Below are 20171 nucleotides of genomic sequence, written 5' to 3' on the forward strand. Positions count from 1 at the left end.
AGAAAAAAATATGTACATAGTCTAAAAAAGTCACTCATGGATTATTATTTACAAAAAGGAAAAATGTCTTTCAAATGGACAGAGCTGGTGGTCCTTAACCAAGTGACCAAATTTCACATCACCAAAAGTGAGGCAACTTCACAGTTGGGGGGGGGGCTCTTACTGTGATATAGTAAAAAGTACACAACATTACTTACTAGATTTTACTAAAAATATTTGACCTGATTCTGCTCAGGAAGAAATAATGAAGGAAATCCAAAATCTGTAATAGTCTATAAGCATCTGGCCTAGAAAAAGGTCAATGTTATTAAAGAATAAAGAAGATAGTGTTTTAGATTAATGAGATTAAAATCATAATCACAACCAAATATAATGCATAAAACATCAAGGTCTGCATTTAAAAAAAAAACCTATAAAAACACTTTGAGGATAATTGAGGAAATTTAAATAATTATAGTATATTGAATAACATAGAATTATTATTAGTTGTGTTGGCCTTCTTTGGTGTGATAAAAGCACTATGGTTATACAGAAAATGTCGTTAAATTAAGAAGATGTCCTGCTGATATGTTTGGTTGGAGGTGTTAGGACATTTATAATGTATCGCAAATGGTTGAGAAGTTTGTGTGTGTCTCTCTCTCCTCTGATGGGTAGATAGGTAGGTAGCCAGAGAGAGAAAGAAGGATGGAGGAAGGGAGAACAAACTTGCCAAAATGTTAGAAGTTACCAAATCTTGATAAAAATTTTATGACTTTTTATTGTACTCTTGAGTACAGAAAACACAAGTTTTCTGAAATTTCAAATTTTTTTTAAAAAGCACTTAGGAAAGAGGGTCTGTTGCCATAGTCCAGATCAATGCTTAGGGGTAGGGTAGTGAATTAGAAAGGAAAGAACAAAAGCCAAAGATATTTTGAAGGGAAAATAGATTAATAAAAATCATTTCTCAAATTGAATATAATTTGATTTTCAGCATTTGCGTCTGTTTAGACCTCCTGCTCTTAATGACTGATGAAGCCATTGAAAAGAACGGGTTTAAGACTTAAAGTGTTCTTGACAGTCTCCCTGAACTCAGAAAACCTGTTTCCTGGGAACTTTCAGTCAGATGATGACCTTATTTTTAGGTGTGGAATAAGTAAAAGAAAAGCTAAGATATAATTATGGGCAACAGTTGGATTCCACAGTAAGCACAAGCCCAAACAGAGATTGTCATTATGATGATGAAACAAATGTCAGGTGAGTCCTGAACGCAGAAGCCCAAGTTTAAGTTTTACATTAAGGGAGTTTGATCGAGATACTTCCATTAGTACATTATTCCTATTTAAGCCTTTCAGATCCTTTAGCAATGGATCATTTGACAGGTATGTCTCTAGAGAAAGTTACATTCTTTCCTTTAAAATTGATTTAAAGTTTATAAACAAGGGCAACTGTGTAGGGAAAAAAAAAGAAAAGAGAACATTTTTCATCTGCATCATGAGAGTATAAAAACCAAACCAAATTAGTAAATATTATAGGATAGGTAGAAAAAAATAGCTTTATTGCTTTCAAATCTGTATACTATCTGGATCAATTCCTAGTTAATTAGATTGTCCCCGGAAGTTAGTAACTGGATTTGTTTTAACGGAGAGTAGAGTTCATTTAGAATTTGGGTATTTATGTGAAAAATGGCGTTGATTCGGCGTTTCTTTTTGTAAGTGCTGTTGCATTTGGAAGGACAGGTTTTCACTGCTCACGACTGGGCCTCAGTTTGCAGAACACTTAGCATACCTGGGCCTCATGCAATTGATACCAGCCCTGATTCCCAACTCCCACACTCAGCCATACGCATTCTCATCACCCGTTGAGAACTACGATTGGCTTCTAAGTCACTGAGGGCCAAGCCATTGATTTTTTCACTAATGCATCCTCAAAAGTTATCACAATGCCTGGTACAAAGAAGGCATTCAGCAGAAGTATGGATTAATGGATTAAAAGAATGGATTAATATTTGAAAATTTGGTTACTCTGGGACTCAGTTTTCCTATAAATGTTACTATATTTTTAATTTGCCTACATTACTGTTTCTGGTTTTTGTTTTTTGTCGAAGTGACACAAACCTCAAATGCAGTAGTTAAAACTTTTTTTCTGGTATAACTTTTAAACTTGTTATGGAAATACATGGTCACTTAACCATTATGCAGACACTAGTAAAGGCTATAAAATGAAATGTAATCCCTTCTCTCCTCTTAGCATTTCTCTACCTCCTCACTAGGAAAGGTGGACGGGGTGAAGCAGGATGAAGGTCTTTGTGGAAGGACAACAGTAAAGAGGGTGGACAGTGGTAGGAGGTGGAATAAGAAGGATGGGCAGAGGTCAAGGAAAAGAGTTCAGATTTGATTTGAAGTATAACATGAAGCCAATGGAAAGGATAGGCATGGATAGCAGAGGATAGGCATGATCTAATATACTTCTTGAGAAAATCATTCTGGCTGCTGAATCAGAAATGGATCGAGGAAAGTGGGGAGAGCCAGAGTGAGAGCAGGGAGGCCAGTGAAAGACCTGCTGCCAGGTCCCTGGGGAAGATCATGGCTGGATCCAGGCAGGGGCTGGGAGGGGCTTGAGAAAAGCAAGTGGATTGAAATACGGCTCAGGTCTGGAGTCAACAGATGCGCTGCTAGGCTACAGGGAGGGACGGGAGGGAGAGAGAAAAATTAACATTCTTAGTTTAATGGTTTGAGCTGTGGCAGTATTATTTGCTGACAGTGAGTAAATTTCCCTGAAACTGTTTTGAGAGAAAATTAAGAGTTTGATTTTGAGCAGGATGAGTTTGAAAAGCCATACACATGCATCTGGAGATGCCACGGAGGCAGGTGGATGCCCAGGTCTAGAATTAAGGGGGAAATCAGAGCTAGAGATACTAGTATCATTTTGCATTTGTATAATATTTTATAAGTTTTCAACTATTTTTGCTTCTATATTCTTATAGAAATAGTTAACTTATTACTCAAAATGCACAAATCCTGAAAGTTATTTATTGTCTTTCCGCCTGTAAATAAGCTAGGTTTGGTAAGCCAAGTTATATTTTATTTTCAATTAAATATTCCAAAATGATCATCCCTCTACAAATGCCGTGATAAGCCAAAACGTTTTTAAAGGTTTGAGAGCGTTATTTGTTCTTTTTTTATATATAAACCCACATTGCATCAGAAAGCCAGTTTAAAAGGGGTGTTAATGTTGAACTGCTGAGATATGTAAATATCCAACATCAGTTTCCCACTTTGCCTCTGCTCCGGGAGGATTCTAGCGTTGAGCTCTCAGGCATCTATTGTCAGAAATGTTATCACTCTCCCAAAGTGCGACTGCCTCCGGGAGTGGAAAGGAACTTAATTAGAAATTTCCACTTCAAAACAATCTATAGTTTTTTCACTCTGAAACATGCTGGAAGATATTTGGAAAAGTTCATGCTGAATGAACTGTTTAGTTTATCTCAAAATTGTGAACAAAATAAATATAGAACACAGAATATATTTGTTTTTTAAGCCCTGGAAGGGACCTCTGAGATTCAGCATGAGGCTGTCTGTCTTGGGGAATAAACTGAGGCCTAGAGAGACGAAGGGACTTTCCAAAGACAAATAAGCAACAGCAGGTCTGGGACTCAGGATGCCTCACGTCTAGCATGGAGCTTTTCTGTTTCAGGGCCTGCTACCCTAGCACTCGTCCTTGGTCAACTGAGCCTTTGTTGAGATAATTTTATACTAGTCTAGATTATCCTTTTACTTTGTGGATGTCAGGAGCAGGATCAGTCATAGCTAATAATTATACGTCCTTACTATGTGCCAGGCACTGATCTAAGTGTTTCCCGCGTATTAACTAAGCTTATAGCAACTCTATGGCTGCACTTGTCATTCTCATGTTTACAGTAAGCACCTTCTCCATCTGGGTCTACTCTGATCAGGGGACTGACATTAGCAATACAAAACCTCAAATGATTCGGAACATTGACCACGTCTCTAAGCTCCAGATAGATGTTATTCAACTGCCTGCGAAACTCTAGATGTCCAATGAACACAACGTACTCAACATGTCCAAAAGAAAATGTATCATCCTCTCACCTAAACCCACTTTCCATCCCTGTTCCCATCTGGATTAATGTTATTATCACATTTCCAATCATCTTAAAAATTCTTGACACCTTTCTCATCTCCCATTTCCCATCTGTTCGACACTATCAATATTGTTTAAATTCTATTTTGGCTCCCAGAAGTGTTTCAGAATAGCTACGCAGAGTCTCTCTGGGTCCTCTCTCAAGTCTGTGCCCATCTCCCACCCTCAATTCCATTTCCTAACCTGGGTGCTCATCACCTATCATTATCGTCTATCATTTGTAATATTGCAATAGCCTTCCAGCTGGTTATCCTAATTTTCACTATTTACTCCTTCAACTCCAGCTTTTCACTATTGCTTAGGTTAGCACCTCAGGTCAGCCCCTGTGACTGGCCTCTGTGAAACTCCTCTGTGGCCACTTACTGACAAAGCTTCTGATGCTGGCGTTCAGGACCCACCTCCGCGGCCACCACTCGGCCTTCTCTTTCTCAGCACTTCACGCTGGCCACCCCAAACTGCTCACAATTCAGATTCACACGGGATATGAATCATTTCCCTTCTCATCATTATGTGATGAGACCACGTCATACACGCCCGTGCTGTGATTGTATTTGTTTGTTTATGTCTCACCTTGTTGAGTAGGAAATATGAGGGGAGAAAATCATTACTAACCATAAAACACTTCTGAAGTGTTGTTCTCAAACACAGGGAGTACAGTCAAATTCACAGCTACAGGGACCTTACGGAGGGTGTGGCCGACCACCTTCATTTCCCAGAGCCCCTCATCGCTGGCTTGAGTAAGTTAGTGGCAGCAGCAGCGAAAAAGCCTGGATATCCACTTTACTGCCTCTGGTCACTTCAGGAAATGTAGATTTTTTTTCCCTTTGGAGAAGGAATAGAGGCCGTCTACATTTATTTAATATACTGGTCATACATCTGTTTCTCTTACTACCCATCATCTCTCTGAACAAAGTAGAAAGAGTTTAGATTCTGTCCCCAGTATTTTCTCCTGCTGCCCCTGCCACATTGTACCCAGACCCCCAACTGTGAAATAATTTACTTGAAATAGTCCCCTGTGTTCCGTACTTGACTAATTTTAATTGAAGTCTGGTACCAATTATCTAGGCTTTTCCCACCAGGGCACCCCATGTATTTTTTTTCACAGTTAACTATTCAGTTAAATTTGTAGTTCTTAACTATTCTTTTTTTTTTTGAAACAGAGTCTCACTATATCACCCTTGGTAGAGTGCTGTGGCATCACAGCTCACAGCAACCTCAAACTCTTGGGCTTAAACAATTCTCTTGCCTCAGCCTCCAAAGTAGCTGGGACTACAGGCACCCACCCCAATGCCTGGCTGTTTTTTGTTTCAGTTGTCATTGTTGTTTAGCTGACCTGGGCTGGGTTCGAAGCTGCCACCCTTGGTGTATGTGGCTGGCACCGTAACCACTGTGCTATAGGCACTGAGCCCTTAGTTGCTCTTATTCCAGCTGCTCTTTTACCTAATCTACTCTTTGGTTTTACTATTGCTGATAAAGCCATACTGAAGTCCTGGTTTCATGGATAATGCATGTGCTATGACACAAAAAGCGACCGTTTACTGGGCTGCCACCATGTGCCAAGCATCCTTTTAAGCAGTTTATTTTCTTCCTCTGTAATCATCCCAACAAGAATCTAGCAAACAAGGGTTTCATCTTTTCGTGCATACGAGGAAACTGAAGGTTGAAGAACGATGTCATGTGCAAAATTTACCTAAGCTCATAGAGCTGCTATGTGAAGTGACCAAGGTTGGGATGGATCTCCAAAGACATCAATACCACCACTGAGCGTGTGCTTCCTGCATATTCCTGCATTTCCAATTTTAAGCACTCCTGAGGTACAAGATGGATAGTAAAATAATATTCCTCCATTTTAAGCTAAAGAATAAGTCCCCACTACAGTCAAGGTAAACTCCAAATAAACTAAAGTGGCGTGTGTGCCCTGTCTTGAGAGGCAGCCCTATGTCACGGTTAAGAACGCAGACTGCTTGGGTCCAATTCCGGCGTTGCCACTTACTAGCAACGTAACCTGGGATGCATTGCTTGATCGGTGCCCAGTTTCTACCTCTACAAAACTGGGATTGCTGTGTGTGTTCACACTTCACAGAGCTGTGGCAGGGAGGGGGAAGTTCTGTATAGGAAGTGCTCAGAGCAGAGCCTGGCGCACATTTAGTGCTGAATGCACGTCAGCTGTCATCGCTGTCATCATCCTCGCCCCTTGTCCCACATTTGCTCCTCTCCTGCCTGCCCTTCAGCAGCATCTACTTTCTGTCCTTCAGCTGTGGGGTCCCACTCTCGCCTCTGCCCTTCAGACGTGCCTCCCTCTCTGCCTGGAACACTCGTGCCGCTCCTCTGCTCACCCTTCTCTCCGGCCATTCTGTGGGGAGCCTCACCCATCCGCACGGGGCTAAATCACTCAGATCTTGTCTCCCAGCCTCCTCACGCCTCGGCACGGGCCGTTCCTCTGATCCAGAGTCCTCCAGCCTTCCCTTGTCATAGCCCTCACCAGCCAGTGTGTCACTGTGTGTTCACCTGTCACTGTTCTCACTGAGCAGCAAATTGCTTGACAATGGCTATGTATCGTTCTAATTCACCACTTCCCTTAAATGGAAAGGGGAAAGAACTAAAATGGATATTTTAAAGAAACCAAATTTATATCTGCACTGTTTAGTTCTAGATCCTGCAGTAGGCACCCGTTAAAGGGTGGCGGCCATACAGTGGGCGTCCCTGCGTCATACTGGACCCCCTGCGCTTAGCGGAATCTCTGATGAGGTATTAGGTGATATTAAGATGCTATAAATAACACCCATAAGAGACATCTAAAAATGGAAGTGACGGCTGGAGAGCTCCCTGACACTGGAGGTATGCAAGCAGAGCGAATGGCACTCGGTGAGAATGACATGAGGAGACGGGGAAGGTGGGATCATTTAACCTGAAAAAGAGAAAATTGTCTTCAAATATTAGAAGGAGGATCATAAGGAACAAGAAATAATATTGTGGGGTGGTGCCTGTGGCTCAAAAGGGTAAGGTGCTGGCTCCATATGCTGGAGGTAGTGGGTTCAAACCCAGCCCTGGCCAAAAACTATAAAAAAAAAAAAAAATCAAAAAAACCAAGAAACAATATTGTTCTGTGAACTTTTGGAGACAGAACTGAAGCCAAGAGTCAGAAAGGAGATTGAACATAAAGAACTGTATTTTATCACTGTAGCTGACCCCAAATGGAATGAATTTTCCTGAAAGATAGTTCTTCGTTGCTCTTAAGCCAGTGTCGCATAGAGGTCGGGTGATCATTTGCTCAGGATAAGGTAGTAAGAATGTATCATTCATTCATTCACGGGCTTATTCGCTTTCTCACCTCTTTGGTTATTAAGCATCTCCTATTTGCCAGACACTATCCCAGGGACACAAATTCTGATAATAAAAGATCCTACTTTCAGGACCTCACAAATAAACATATTCTGCAAGTGAGTTCAAATTGAGTCTTTAAGGACTAGGAGTTTTCCGGACGAGGAAGGCATGAGAAATTATGTCCTAGATAGAACGATGTCATGTGCAAAGATGCAGGAACGGCTGAATCACAGAAATGGAAAAAGGTCAACTTGGTGGGAACAATGACTAAAGCAGTTGAATCAACCTAAAGGTTTACATCAAGGTCGAAGAGGATCACAGAGCTTCTCCCCCCTGACTGAAGTTCTCTGATTCTGATACAAGCCGTTCCTTAGTACTCAGAAATAGACAAATACTTCCAGAGAACTGTCATTTATTCAGGGAACCCTAGGAGCCCCAGGCCAAGGGCCCTCATGGCTCAAATAACAATTATAATGCTCATCTTTTAAAAACAAAACAAACAAAATTGACCTTGAACTTGGTACAACATTCATCTTCACATTATTATCTTAAAAAAAAAAACAGAACTGCTCAAATTTCTGTTTTCCAGCATCATTGTGGAAAGGACGTCATAATGTACAAAATGTATATATTTCTATGCTCCAGTGACAGTTATATACATTTAAAGGTAGCGATAGATGGAATTGTTCTAGTCTGCCCAGAACCTCTTGCTTCCATCCTTCAGGATCTAACCATCATAAGTTGGGCCGTAATGTCTCTATCAGGATGCTCTTATGGCACAGACCCTCAGGACTGGATAGGATGTTAAGGGAAGAATAGAAATAAGGGAACCACAGTAGAAATTGGTAGTTAAGAGCTCAGAAGCTTTAGTTAGACAGTTTTAAATCCTTAGCCTTTCCTACTGTATAAACTAAGTTATTCTCTTTGAGCTCAATTTCCTTTAATGTAAAATGGGAAAACAATCCCACCCTCCTAAAGATTAAAAGAGATAATATGTAAATATCTCCAGTATGTATACCTGATACTCAATAAATATTAACAGTGATTATTATTAATCTCGACAGTAATTAATGATATCCTATTTTTGAGAATCCATGCTTTGAGAAGAAAATTCTGAAGAGAACTCTGAGCATTCATGCATCTAGAAGAGAAAATTTGAACTGAAGCAAAAAAAAAAAAAAGGAAATAATAAATCCACGAGGCTGTGTCATACTTGGTATTTTAAAATGTCATATCAATGATGTAAACTGTGAGTACCTTTGAAAATGTTATTTGAGCAAAGTTTGCTGATAAAACTCATACCTCAGGGATAGAAATTAGAAACAAAATGACCTCGAAAAGTTTGAAAGACTGCAGGAAAGCCTGTTTGCTAAAACTGAGAGAGGAATCAGAGGCAATGTGATATTGTTCAGGCGAGATAACAGCCACAAAGCACTTCACAAACGCAGAGACCCACGTAGAATGAGGACTAAGATGAAAAGATGTAGTTATCGCTGGTCTAGTGAAAAAGAAACAAATACACATATTAGGGCGTATCTGCTGCAGTAGAAAGAACTCAGGGCTGGGCAAGGGGAGCCCTGGACCAGCACTAATCCTCTGCTGACTCAAAGGACTTTGGGCCAGTCCCCTCCCACGTGGGGATCATCTGTAATGAGTAAGTGCTGGACAAACCCCTTCCTGAGGTTCTTCCAGTGCTGAAAAATGTTGTGTTCCTTAAAAAAAAGAAAAGAAAAGAAATAGTTCAGATAGTATATTCTGTACATTGGTTAATTCTGATTAGATTTTATTTCTTTTAAAGGGTTTTTTTTTTTTTTTTTGGTTGCAGTTTTTGGCTGGGGCTGGGTTTGAACCTGCCACCTCAAGTACATGGGGCCAGCGCCCTACTCTTTGAGCCACAGGCACCGCCCTGAGTAGATTTTATTTCATCATTTATGATCACAGCTCTTTGATACCATGAGCTAACAAATACTCTATTGAATGCCGGTTTGTACCGGCAACGGTCCTGACAGGTGGATAGATTTTATACTCATTTAACAGGTAAGGTAGCTAAGGTTCAGAGAAGTCCCAGATTTGTCTGACTCTAAATCTCTTGCTCCTTCTTGCTTTTCCATGTACTTTTCTTAGTGTCTTGAAAAAAATTCAGACTATGATTAAAATGATGAAAGGTACGAGGCACCCATAACCTAGTGGTTACGGCGCCAGCCACATGCACTGGGGCTGGTGGGTTCAAACCTGGTCCAGGGCCTGCTAAACAACAAAAAAAAGAATAGCCAGGTATTGTGGTGGGTGCCTGTAGTCCCAGCTACTCGGGAGGCTGAGGCAAGAGAATCGCTTGAGCCCAAGAGTTTGAGGTTGCTATGAGCTACGATATCACCGGGCTTTACAGATGGTAACAAAGTGAGACTCTGTCTGAATTTTAAAAAAAAATGATGGAAGATATGCTGTAAGAAAATAGCCTAAGAAATGGTGGCTGTTAGCTTGGTTTTCACATCAAATATCAAAATATATTCCCATAGATTAAATATTAAATGATTAAAAATGAAACTATGGTTGTACTATAGAAAGACGTGGATAATTTGCAAAATCTATGGGGACAATATAATACAAAAGCTCAAAGGCAAAAAAGAAAAAACAATGAATATGACTATAGAAAACTTTTTTAAATTTCTCTATGATATTAAATAACATACAAGGGAAAAGTTAAAATACAGTAACACAAAATACAAATGTGATAATACAAAATACAAATTATGAACTAAGAATATTTGCAATAGTTATCTAAGAGGGAGGACTTATATACAGATAAATTTTTAATTCTTATTTTTGGTTTTGGTTTTGTTTTTCTGGAGACAGAGCCTCAAGCTGTCACCCTCGGTAGAGTGCTGTGGCATCATAGCTCACAGCAACCTCCAACTCCTGGGCTCAAGCAATTCCCCTGCCTCCACCTCCCAAGTAACTGGGACTATAGGTTCTTGCCACAACACCCAGCTATTTTTTGGTTGCAGCCGTCATTGTTGTTTGGCAGGCCCAGGCTGGTGTATGTGGCTGGCACCTTAGCCGCTTGAGCCACAGGCCCCGAGCCCAGATACATTTTTAAAAGATTAAACTGTCTGAACAAAATAGAGACTAAATGAAGAGGCACTTTATGTAAAAATATATTCAAATTACTAATTCAAATAAGGAAGATAAATTCAATAATCTTATTACTGAAGAAATACAAAAATTAAAATTAAAATTGTTTGTATATCAGAATCGAAAGGGTCAAATGTTGAGGTATGTGCAATTATTATGAGAATGTGAAGAAATGAGACTCGTATGTTATTAGTGGGAATTTAACTTAATGCTACAATTTTGGCGGCAATGGCTGATGGCTTTACAAAGTGAGAGTCACATCCTTTACTCCACTGTTGGATGATGTTTATTATGGCATCATTTACAGTAGCAAAATGCAAGCCACCTAATGTTCACTGACCGTGCCATGGTGCAATAAATTCTCATATTACATAGTAGGGTACTGAGAGCTGGTAAAAAGAAGGAGATTTATGTGTAGAAACATGTAAATTAAGAGAGCTGTCTAAGATACATTGGTAAGTAGAAAAATCAACATATGATATAAAACAATGTGTAGAATATGATATTATTTGCATAAAATTTTAAAATTATATGTCTTGCCAGGCGTGGTGTCTCACATCTATAATCTTAGCACTCTGGGAGGCCAAGGTGGGTGGATTGCTTGAGTTCACAAGATCGAGACCAGCCTGAGCAAAAACAAGACCCCCCCCCTTAAAAAAAACAGAAATAACTGAGGCAAGGATTCCTTGAGCCCAAGAGTTGCTGTGAGCTATGACACCACAGCGCTCTACCCACAGTGGCAGAATGAGACTCCATCTCAAAAAATATAAAATAAATAAAAATATATATCTTATAAACCATATTATAGTCATAACAAAAAATAAAATAGTATACACAAGAAGCCATCGACATGATTACCTTTGGGGAGAATGATAGGATGTAGGTGCCTCTTCTATTTTTATGCCTTTTTTTAAAATCTACTTTTTATTTTTAAATCACAGCTATGTACATTAATGCAGTCATGGGGTACAGTGTGCTGGTTTTATATCCAATTTGAAATACTTTCACCAAACTGGTTAACATAGCCTTCATGGCATCCTCTTAGTTATTGTGTTAAGACATTTATATTCTCCATTTAGAGAGATTCACACGTACCCTTGTAAGATGCACGGTAGGTGTGGTCCCACCAATCGCCCTCCCTCCACTCATTATTTTTATGCCTTTTTATACTGCTTTAGTTTCCACGTGTGCACATGATGTGTATATACATATTTTACTTCTTATATCAGTACATTATCTGAGCAATGACATTATGGCCTGTTTTGTTTCATCTTTATTAGTTTCTAAATATTTACTGAATAAATAATCATTTTTTAAAAGTGCAGTAGCAAATTAATAGAAAAAAATAATATATGTGCCTCTTGACTCTTCCATTTCCTGGGAATTTATCCTTCAGAAACACTTTCGTAAGTGTTTATAGTAGCAAAAAACTGGAAACAACTTTGAGCACATCAGTGACGATCTCACGGAAAAAGGCTGGTGTGCCCACACCGGGGAAGGGGAAGGTCAGGCTCCCGTGAAAGGTAGAACAATATGAGCTGTGATGAGGATGTCCAAGATCTGTTGTGAAATAAAAGCAACACAAACTGCAGGCTTGTATATGTGATACGATCTTCGGTTAAATAAAAAGACAATAATATTATAATATGTATATAGTGAGCGCAAGAGAACAAGGATAAACTCGTACTTGAATGTGTATATAGTGAATTGTTTAAAAAGTACACATGAAAGTGGTTACCTCTGGAAATGGAATTGATAAGGGAAGTTATATCATTTCCTTTTATATGTTTCTGAGGTAGAATTTATTTGTCGTGATGATATATTGTTTTGAATAAAAAGTTCACTCTAATTGTTTGACAAGAGAAGAAGTTATTTGGCATAAGAAGGTTGTACAATTCAGCTTCCTGTAGGCAGGGGTCAAACTACCTTTTCAGTCTTTTCTGGCTGGTAGTCAAATTTCTGACTCATCAACAACCTAGATAGTCTCTGAAAATGACTGTCATCTACCAAGAAGAAAATATGGAGTTCTACAGTTTAATGGGGCTTTAGACTCACGAAGCCTAATGGGAGGTAGGAGAAAACCCAGGCTCAGAGAGCCGATGTGACAGTCAGTCAGCTAATGAGTGGCACAGCCAGCCCAGGCCTCACTCAGCGGACTCCTCGATGCCACCATGGAATCGGGGCTTGCAGGAAGGCGTTCACCAGAATAAAAAGCCAGGATAGAGGCAAGGAAAATTACAAAAGCAAATAAGGAGATTTGAACAATGTTATTCTGAAAGGACCAGGATGTGAGATTGAAGATTCCCACCTACTTGTTCCAAGTCTGATGAGGGAACAATTAAGATGGTAAACCCCGCCCCCCATCCATCTACCATTCAATATCGTTGTCAAAGAGGATTGTTTACAGGCAAAATAAAATTATATGTTTTACATTCAGATAAACCGATCAGTTCTCTTATTCTCTTACAGGCCATAGTAACCTGGCAGGATTCTAATATCGTCTTCCAAGTTCTAGTTCTGTGTAGGGTGGAAGACCGGACTTACTATGGGTTCAATTCAAGCAGAAAAGCTGAGGGGCTTCTCCTGTTCACCTTTGTCGCCCACCCACTGCTTCTTTTCAAGTCCTGTCATTGGAGAGCCCTTAGCAAAAGTTGACCTAGACTAAAACGATTTGAGAAAGACTTTGATGTTTGCATCTTATTAAATCTGCCTTAATGATTCTCACCCCGATGGAGCACGGGGCTTGTTTTTTGATGTTCTGTTTCTCTTTCAGTATGGGACCCAAAGTGGGAGTTGGCAACAGAAAATTAAACTCTAGGCGTTCTTCATTTCATTTTGTCAGAAATCATTCTGGAATTGTGCACGACAAATGGGGCAGTCAAGTTTATTTTAGAACAAGGCTCAGGGCTGTCTACCCAGGCTCAGGATGACAGGACTAGGCAACTGACCAAAGGAGGTTTGGCAGCCAGCCAGGCCCATTTTATGCCATCTCCCCAAGTCCTCATCTAAATATTTTAATCTGTCATCATGTAATTATCTAGGTATATTACACGTGACTCTCTTTATGATCCTGTTTTCCTTCTAATTTTGAAGGCTTTTATTTATCCCAGAAATTTAGAAATTGCAGGGCATATTAAATGCATGTCACTAGAAAAAAATATTTTCCACTCTATCAGACCATGGCACAAACACCACAGATGCAATTTCACATCTCAGCTAAAAGTTATCTGGACCGTGACACCAGCTAAGTTCACAAATGTCTGAGTAGGATATGAGGGGTTTTGAGGTTGCAAGTAACACAATCTTATTCAGCCTCTCAATTTTGGAAAACTTTTTTCTTCTGTCAGTAATGAAATAACCAAAAAACTCCTGCTTCCTCTCTTTCAGGTGAATGGCATTGACCTCCGTGGAGCGTCCCATGAACAGGCAGCTGCTGCACTAAAGGGGGCTGGACAGACGGTGACAATTATAGCACAATATCAACCTGAAGGTCAGTCAGAACCCAACTTACAGTGTTCTGATGTGTCCGTGTGAATGTACACCCACATTACTGATCACCTCTGTTCACCAGAGTCACCACCAATAATGTTTTCTAAAAACAGCTATGGTGAAAAATTAAATGTTCATTTCCAAAGAACATGAGGCTTTTTTACCCATAATATTTCAGTAAATCATCAGGTGTTTAGAAAGGCCTGGATGAGAATATGAATTCAAATAAATAGCCACCAGCAATCAGCTTTATGTATTTCATTTACATTCTTATCCATTATACATTTTTGGTCACCAATGAATACTGCAACAACAATTAAGATTTAAGAAATAAAGGGTAAATATTTTATCTACAGAAATAGACCGTGATTAGTAGACCATATTCTCTCCATGGGGCATTAAGTTAATTCTCATTAACACTAACGTGGCTTTTGAATGTCCTTGGTAGAGTTTTTTTTTTTTTTTTTTTTGCCTTTTCTGTTACATTATCTCTTGTTTGGAATAAATCACTGTAAACCCTAAGACTTGGTGAGATGTCATAAATTGGATTAGCCAACTGAAACTTGATGAGATATCCTAAATTGGATTAGCCATACCCTGCTCTGTGGCTTGTTGAAACATCTGTTTCCAGAATCAGACAGGCTCAAAGAGACACCGGGATGTTACTTATTGTGTGGTCATCTCTCAACAAATTTGTACATAGATTCCTTCTTTGCTTGTGAAATATACTTAAGCACATCATTGTGTGCTAGATCTTGTGCCCCCCCCCCAAAAGGGAGGAATATGGCTTTTATCTTCAAGAAAAGTCGGTAATTGATTTTGGTCCACATGGTTAGCAGAAGGGAATCTTAAACAGCTGAATGTGAGAGTCTAAGATTCCATCAAGGAAGAAACTTTGTGCATAGGGGTGTAAAGAGTTCCTTTTCAAATGGTTCTTTGTTAAGATGAATTGGTTTATTGTTGTTTGGAAGATGAAGGTTTGTTCTTGTGACAGCGTAGATTTTACCATTAGTGATGGCCAGTCACATGTTCTGTGCAAAAAGAAAGAAAATACTGTCTTCTGGGCATGTTTTGATATATTACCTTCACTTGTGGCTGGCTTTAAAATTAGGATTGGAATTAATTTATACAAAGATTTTTTTTATAAGTGTTTTCTCTTAGTAGCCTGTGACGGATATGACTTCAGAGTAGGGAAGAGGGGACTTTGTAAAGATGAATAACCCCAAAACAACATGCATTTCTAGATAATTTTTGAAAAGTCTTGCCACTTCTTAAATATTAATAAACTTGTCTTCCAACAGGGAGAAATGGCTGCAAAAGTACCCATTGTAAAACAGAAAATGAAAATATCTGGGATATGACCATTTAATTAATAAATTCTACTTCATATAAAATAAGAATTTTTTCATAGGAATTTTCTATTTTCTTGATAACTGTTTCTTTTCAGTCTGTAACTCTCCACCGTCACCTGACACATGGCATAAATGTCCCTGGCTGTTTACTTGTGTCTGAAAATTTCATCTCAAACAATTCTGCAGACTGATAAGATGGTTAGAACTATACATACATCAATTAGAAGCTTTTGATAGTGATCAAGTGTTCATCTAATAACCTTGAACAGAATAATTTCAAGTTTTAAAGGTTACAATGAAGGCCAAACATGTCCTAGTTCTATCAGTATAAATCTTCACCTTTGCACTGTAGTTTCCTTACAGCTCGGTTTCCTTTAAGCAACATATTTAATTTGGATACTAAGCTGTACTTTATCAAGATGCTTGTTCAAAGCATGTCTAATAAATTATATAAACTGATTTTTAAAGTGCTCTAGAGAAACCTGCAAATAACAACAAGCTTTTTTTCAAAATGCCAGAGTACAGATTGGATTCACAGAATGGCCTCCCTATTTTAATTGTTCATCGATATTCTAATTTGTCATAGCTTTAAATTAGCTGGAAATGTGGTGATGACAACATCAGCAATCAAAGTTTTCTCCCTTTTACAAACTTGATGTATAACTGAGCTTTAATTTATCTATGGTTTTGAATGAAAAACTAATTGGATTGTTGTTTTGGTCATTTAGGGATGTTTAAATTGTACATTTTTAGGAAATAATGGACAATTTACCTTTAAAATAATAAAGTAAATGAAGGATGTACCATGAGCTTTCATTAAGAAATTATCACCAGGTCCCCTTCCTTTTTACCAGTATTATGAGTTATCTAATCCTTAGGACAGTGCTAAGAGATTTTATTGACATCTCTTGGTATAGCCAAGAACCAGACTTTCAGTGAATGCATTTATTAGTCACCTCTAAATGCCTCCTCAGGAATCTTCTAAAATGCCTTGCTCAGTTCTTCCCAGATAGAAAAACTCTACCCCAACTAATAAAGCATGGTCTTTGTCTTCAAGGAATTTTTTTATCTTATTGAGGAGAAAGAAATTGTATGCATTATTAATAGAGTCTAGTTACAGATAATGTATGAACAGATTGAATCATAATGGCACCATCTCTAAGAATTATGGAATGTCAGAGAAAGGACAAACTTGCCAAGATCAGAACAGTCAAGAGCACATCATAGAAATGTAGAAATGGAGCTAGACCTTGAGAAAGGGTGAGATTTCTATTCTGAAATGGAGGGAGAAATAATATCTTTTTAAACTACAAAATCATGAGGTCTTTTCACTCAAACACCATGCCTATATTTTGCTCACTGATAGATCTATCTTTAGTGTTATAATTGGTATTTCTTAAAGAGTTGCTGAACTAATGGATAAAAGTTTATCATTCCTCAGTACTTGAGTTTCCACTTGAAGGTAATTAAAGATTGAAGAGATTCTTCATTTTTACTATTTGCACTGTTCATTTTTGCTTCAAAGACAGAAGAGAATTGCTACAGAAGTGTAAATTGCAAAATAGAAAACCATTGTCAGTTGTGTTTTATCATCGTGCTTGGCACTTAGCACATTTTTGGAATTAATTTTGAGTAATTTATCATTATTATAATGAAGTAATAAATGTCTTCTTTGGCAAGTTTCACTCCACAAAGAGAGGCCAAAGTTATCATACTTATTTCTGCTTAAAATGAGCTTGGCTCCAGTTGTCCAAATTGCTATCATCGATCTTATCCGATGTTTAATTCAAGGTAGTGGAATTGAAGTTATATTCGATGTTTCTTTCCTGCAGTATCATCCTCATTCACTTTTACCATCCTTTTTAACCCAATTTGTATCATGTACCTATTTTTAAATTAACATGTATTATATTCATAAGAAGAAGAAAATATTGAAGTTATTTTCTGTCTTTTTTCTTTCTTTCAAGAGGATTACATATCTTTTTTTTTTTTTTTTTGAGACAGAGTTTCACTTTGTTGCCCTGGGTAGAGTGCCATTGTGTCATAGCTCACAGCAAACTCCTGGGCTCAAGCCATTCACTCACTTGCCTCATCCTCCCGAGTAGCTGGGACTACAGGCTCCCTCCAAACACCTAACTATTTTTTAGAGATGGGTTCTTGCTCTTGCTCAGGCTGGTCTTGAACTCCTGAGCTCAAGCAATCCACCTGCCTCAGCCTCCCAGAGTGCTAGGATTATAGATGTGAGCACCGCACCTGGCAGAATTACTTATCTTAAACTTTAGAAATAACTCTATTTAAACACTACAGGAAGTTAATTTTTGTAAAACCATTAATTACCTACATTTAGTTAGTAAAGTTACAGCACACAAGAACACATAATGTCCAACACGCATGCACAATCCTTCCCTTTCCTTACCCATCCCAGCCATCTTCCTCATTGCTTTCAGAATTATCTTTCTAAAATCTGTGAACCCTAAGGTGCCTGTGCAGAAACCGCTTGCCCTTCACAGTAGATTCCAAGCCAACTCCCGGGCTCCCTTCCCCCTCCCCTCTCACCCCATCACCATGCCCAGAATCATCCTTTTTCACTCTTTCTCCACTGCATAGGATGTCTCCTTGCCCTACGCTTTGCCCTGAGCAGTCATGCTTCTTTGCTCTGTGAGTTCCTCTACCTGCAATTCTCTTTCTCCCTTTCCACCTGCAGAACTTCTACTCATCTTGAGGGCCCTCGGATGTCAGTTCCACTATAAACTCATGTTTAATCTACTCCGTCAACACTGACTGATTCTCTCTCTGAGCTCTTCAGACCTATACTCAGACACTTGGTGTGTCCCTTATTGCAGTTTGCACATTTCTCCTCTCAAGTGACTTTCTAGACAGCACAGAACTGTCTATCACTAATTTTATGTCCAGTGTTAATTTGCTTAATATGAATTTGATTATACTTTGTTAATGAATTATCAAATGGCTTTCCCCTTGCTTTAGAAATGTAATATGATATTTTCATTGTGTTGACAAATACTAATAGTGGGTACTTAAGGAATGTTTTCTGAATGATATTGAATGAATGGCACGGGTGTTGATGTTAGTTGGAGAAATGGTACATGAATCCCTAGATCAGATGTTTGATGTTGACACAGGTTTTAGATGGTGCCTTTTTATTTTTTGTTGCAAAACCTTTAGAGGCATCAGTGGATAAACTCGCTTTCTCCTACGCTGCAGAAAATCAACAGCTGTTGTTTTGTATTACAGCACAAAGAAAATTGATTAAATCACTAGCATTTTTTTAAACTTCTGAAACTCAATGTTAACACACTTGATGAATATGGAAGCCATTAATTATAACCTAATTATACATTTGTCCAAAAAAGATCTACCACAGCCCTCCCCAGAGGTCAGGGCAAATCTTCATGGTATTTGCTGTCTTCTCAGCAATAAAAGCTATATTTAGTGTGATATATCTGACGAGGGTTGAAATAATAAACTACCAGAATTCACTTAGAGAACTAGATGGACAAAAGAAATTATTGGATAAAGCACAAAATGGAGACAATTGATTGCTAAGCTGTCCCTGTGAAAACCATCAATATCCCTTGCCTTTAGTCCGACTACCCAGGGCATTGTTGCGGATACTGCTTGGAGAATGACCTGCCAGTAGGAAAGAGAGACTGAATCATCCAGTTTCTATCAGTGGGCAGGGACTTGAATAGACAGCAAAGGGGCTTGATTTTCTTCACATTTTCTTCTTTAATAGAGTGCTTAAGTTATTGAATTGCCAAGGGACAGAGTTGATTATTTCCTGGAGACTCCTACAGTCTGACTTAGGGAATCAGGGCGGAAGGGCCGTGTGGTTCATCTATCCATTTATACCTTCATTCAATTGATAGGTATTTTTTTCTGAACATTTATTGTGCCTCAGTCAATACTTTAGGCAAATAGCAAATCAGTGGATCAAAAAATTACCTTTCAGATAAAGACATAAAATGTGTCAAATAGTGATAAGTAGTATAAAGAAATATGAAGCAGGGTAAAGAATTTAGTGGTAGAGAACTATATGGTGGGCAGGGAAAGCCACGCTGAGAAGATGATACTTGAACAAAGATCTAAAAGAAATGAGTGAGCAAGCCACGGAGGGAAAGAAATGAATTATTCTAGAGTTTTGTTTTACCAAGTATGGTCCATGGACTATAAGCACAGATATTAAATTAGGGCTTCTTAGAAGTGGAAAATCTCAGCCAGGAATGGCGGCTCAAGCGGGAGGATTGATTGAGGCTAGGAATTCAAGAGCCTGAGCAAGCCTGAGCAAGACTGAGACTCCATCCCTACAAAAAATACAGAAAAAATTAGGTGGGCACAGTGGCATGTGCCTGTAATCCCAGCTGCCCATGAGGCTGAGGGAGGAGGATCATGTGAGCCCAGGAGTTTGAGGTTGCTGTGAACTAGGAGGATGCCATTGCACTGTAGTCTGGGTGACAGCGCAGACTTTGTCAAAGAAGAAAGAAAGAAAGAAAGAAAAGGAGAGGAAAGAAGGAAAGAAAAAGGAAAGGAAAGAAGAAAAGAAAGAAAGAAATGGAGAAACTTGGGTCTCAATCCCAGACTACAAAATCAGAGTCTAGGCTTTCTCAAGGTCTCACTTGTCCACATTAAAGTTTGTGAAGCGCTGCTGTAGTATACGTAGGAACCCTGCAAAAATCGTCATCTGGACCCCCTTACCTGCAGTACTGGACAAAGTTC

At 38.9% G+C, this 20171-nt stretch overlaps 1 protein-coding gene across 4 annotated transcripts in view; it reads left to right on the forward strand.

Annotated features, from left to right (window-relative positions):
* Window positions 1-20171, forward strand: part of DLG2 (discs large MAGUK scaffold protein 2) — a 2018366-nt gene that overhangs the window by 1692572 nt on the left and 305623 nt on the right. For all 4 annotated transcript variants that reach the window (XM_023511782.1, XM_023511784.1, XM_003780855.3 and 1 more), the window contains one exon: window positions 13984-14086. In XM_023511782.1, the coding sequence (XP_023367550.1) occupies window positions 13984-14086 (103 nt within the window). The remainder of the gene's footprint in view (window positions 1-13983; window positions 14087-20171) is intronic.

The sequence above is a fragment of the Otolemur garnettii genome, unplaced genomic scaffold, assembly GCF_000181295.1.
Source record: "Otolemur garnettii isolate 467f Iridium unplaced genomic scaffold, OtoGar3 scaffold00001, whole genome shotgun sequence".
Classification (NCBI taxonomy): domain Eukaryota; kingdom Metazoa; phylum Chordata; class Mammalia; order Primates; family Galagidae; genus Otolemur; species Otolemur garnettii.